Source organism: Notothenia rossii (assembly GCF_949606895.1).
Source record: "Notothenia rossii genome assembly, chromosome: 6".
NCBI classification, from domain to species: domain Eukaryota; kingdom Metazoa; phylum Chordata; class Actinopteri; order Perciformes; family Nototheniidae; genus Notothenia; species Notothenia rossii.
In genome coordinates this window covers 86688347-86690522 of record NC_136909.1, presented here as the reverse complement: position 1 = coordinate 86690522, position 2176 = coordinate 86688347, and the positions used below count along the sequence as shown (strand labels likewise).

At 39.4% G+C, this 2176-nt stretch overlaps 1 protein-coding gene across 3 annotated transcripts in view; it reads right to left on the bottom strand.

Moving 5' to 3' along the window:
• Positions 1 to 224: 224 nt before the first annotated feature.
• LOC307043097 (solute carrier family 22 member 7-like) overlaps positions 225 to 2176 on the bottom strand; it is a 40370-nt gene continuing 38418 nt past the window's right edge. For all 3 annotated transcript variants that reach the window (XM_079687334.1, XM_079687335.1, XM_079687336.1), the window contains exon 10: positions 225 to 949. In XM_079687334.1, coding sequence (XP_079543460.1) covers positions 727 to 949 — 223 coding nt within the window. In that variant the 3' untranslated portion in view covers positions 225 to 726. The remainder of the gene's footprint in view (positions 950 to 2176) is intronic.

The following is a 2176-nucleotide window of genomic DNA, read 5'->3' as shown; positions in this document are numbered from 1 at the left end:
GGGGGGGGGGGGTTGCCTTGGTTGCTGATTGGCTAATGGTTACACAAGACAAAACATCGTTATGACATCATAAAGTGGCCAAAATCTGATCAGCTCATTTTCAGACAGGTTTTTTATATAAATGGATCAGGACAAAAAGAGAGAGAATCTTTGTTCCTGAAACTTTCAGAGTCTCTTTCCACAGAGGGGACACATGTTGATGTAGAAGAGACATGGAGAAGAGGGGACACATGTTGATGTAGAAGAGACATGGAGAAGAGGGGACACATGTTGATGTATAAGAGACATGGAGAAGAGGGGACACATGTTGATGTAGAAGAGACATGAAGAAGAGGGGACACATGTTGATGTAGAAGAGACATGGAGAAGAGGGGACACATGTTGATGTAGAAGAGACATGAAGAAGAGGGGACACATGTTGATGTAGAAGAGACATGAAGAAGAGGGGACACATGTTGATGTAGAAGAGACATGAAGAAGAGGGGACACATGTTGATGTAGAAGAGACATGAAGAAGAGGGGACACATGTTGATGTAGAAGAGACATGAAGAAGAGGGGACACATGTTGATGTAGAAGAGACATGAAGAAGAGGGGACACATGTTGATGTAGAAGAGACATGGAGAAGAGGGGACACATGTTGATGTAGAAGAGACATGAAGAAGAGGGGACACATGTTGATGTAGAAGAGACATGGACAAGTGGATTTTGCATAATAGGTGACCTTTAATTCACCAACACTGTCTTCTGCTCCACGTCCTGGATGGTCTCCGGCAGTGTCTCCTTCAGGGTCTCGGGCAGCAGCAGCGCCACCAGGCCAGACACGAAGGCCACGGAGCACATGATGATCTGAGGAAGAGGAGTCCAGAAGTCCTCCAGCATCAGAATCAGAGGAGCCACAGAGACGCCCACACGACTCATGACGCTGCAGTAGCCCAGGCCGTTCTGCCTGGAGAGAAGGAAGGGGACGGTGAATCATTAGAAATGGTAATGCAATATATTATTTAAATTTATATTTGTATGTATTTATTTTATTATATTTGATTAATTTATATGTATTCATTTATGTACTTCAATTTGTTTCCAAAATTGCGATCGATAAAGTACTTATCTATCCATCAAACTATCTATCTATCTGTCTGTCTATTAGGGGTGTAACGGTTCACAAACATTTCGGTTCGGTACGTACCTCGGTTTTTATGCCACGGTTCGATTCGGTACGTTTTCGGTACAGCAGAAAAAATCATCACAAAACATAAAATATTATATATATATTATTATTATAAACTGTAGATAATGTATTCACTCAAATAAATGCATTAATGTATTAAATCGATGTTAATCCATGCGTGTGGATGTGGAATTAACGGACTGTTGCCAGGCAACAGCTTCGGTCCATGTTGATTTACAAACTCTTCAACTGCAACCATAGTTATATTTAAAAACATGTTAGAAGGCCTCATGAGATACTTTAATGCAAATTAAAATGTAAATGTGAAGGAATGTGTGGATAACAAAATACATCCGTCATAAACGAAACCGGAAACAGACGTAGGCAAGATCCTCAGCTCGATGATTGGATGGTTTAGCCGCAATGCATGCTGGGAGTTGTTTATGTGATGTGAAATCCGAAAACATTTAAAAAAAATAAAACAATACTTTATTCCGAGTGTGCTTGCTTTTCTCTTTGAAAGTCATCACATAACGGCATTGTAATACACGGTTCGGCTGCATTAAGTATTACATATCTGCCGTAGTTCTCTATTTATAGAGTCCTGATGAGAAGACTTCTGGACAAACAGGAGGAACTGCCGCCAACACTGAAAACGTGAAACAACATCTTACATTTCTTTTCACACAATACGTCTCCTTGTAGTATCAACACTAATTCGGCTGATTTTTATATTTGATCCAATTGGTAGATAGGCTGTATTTACACCATAACGGTGCACAGCTGATAGAAAGGGACACCTGGTGGTTAAAGCATGTTATTGAATTTTATTATTAGATATTAATAGGATCCCTATAACGTATATTCATTACTCGTTATTCTCTACTAATAGTTAATTAAAGACTGTATATAATGACTAGTTTGCACATCCCTTTCAAGATTTCAAGATTTTCTAAGCTTTATTGACAAATCATACACAACTAGTGTAGTTATGCAATGAATGAA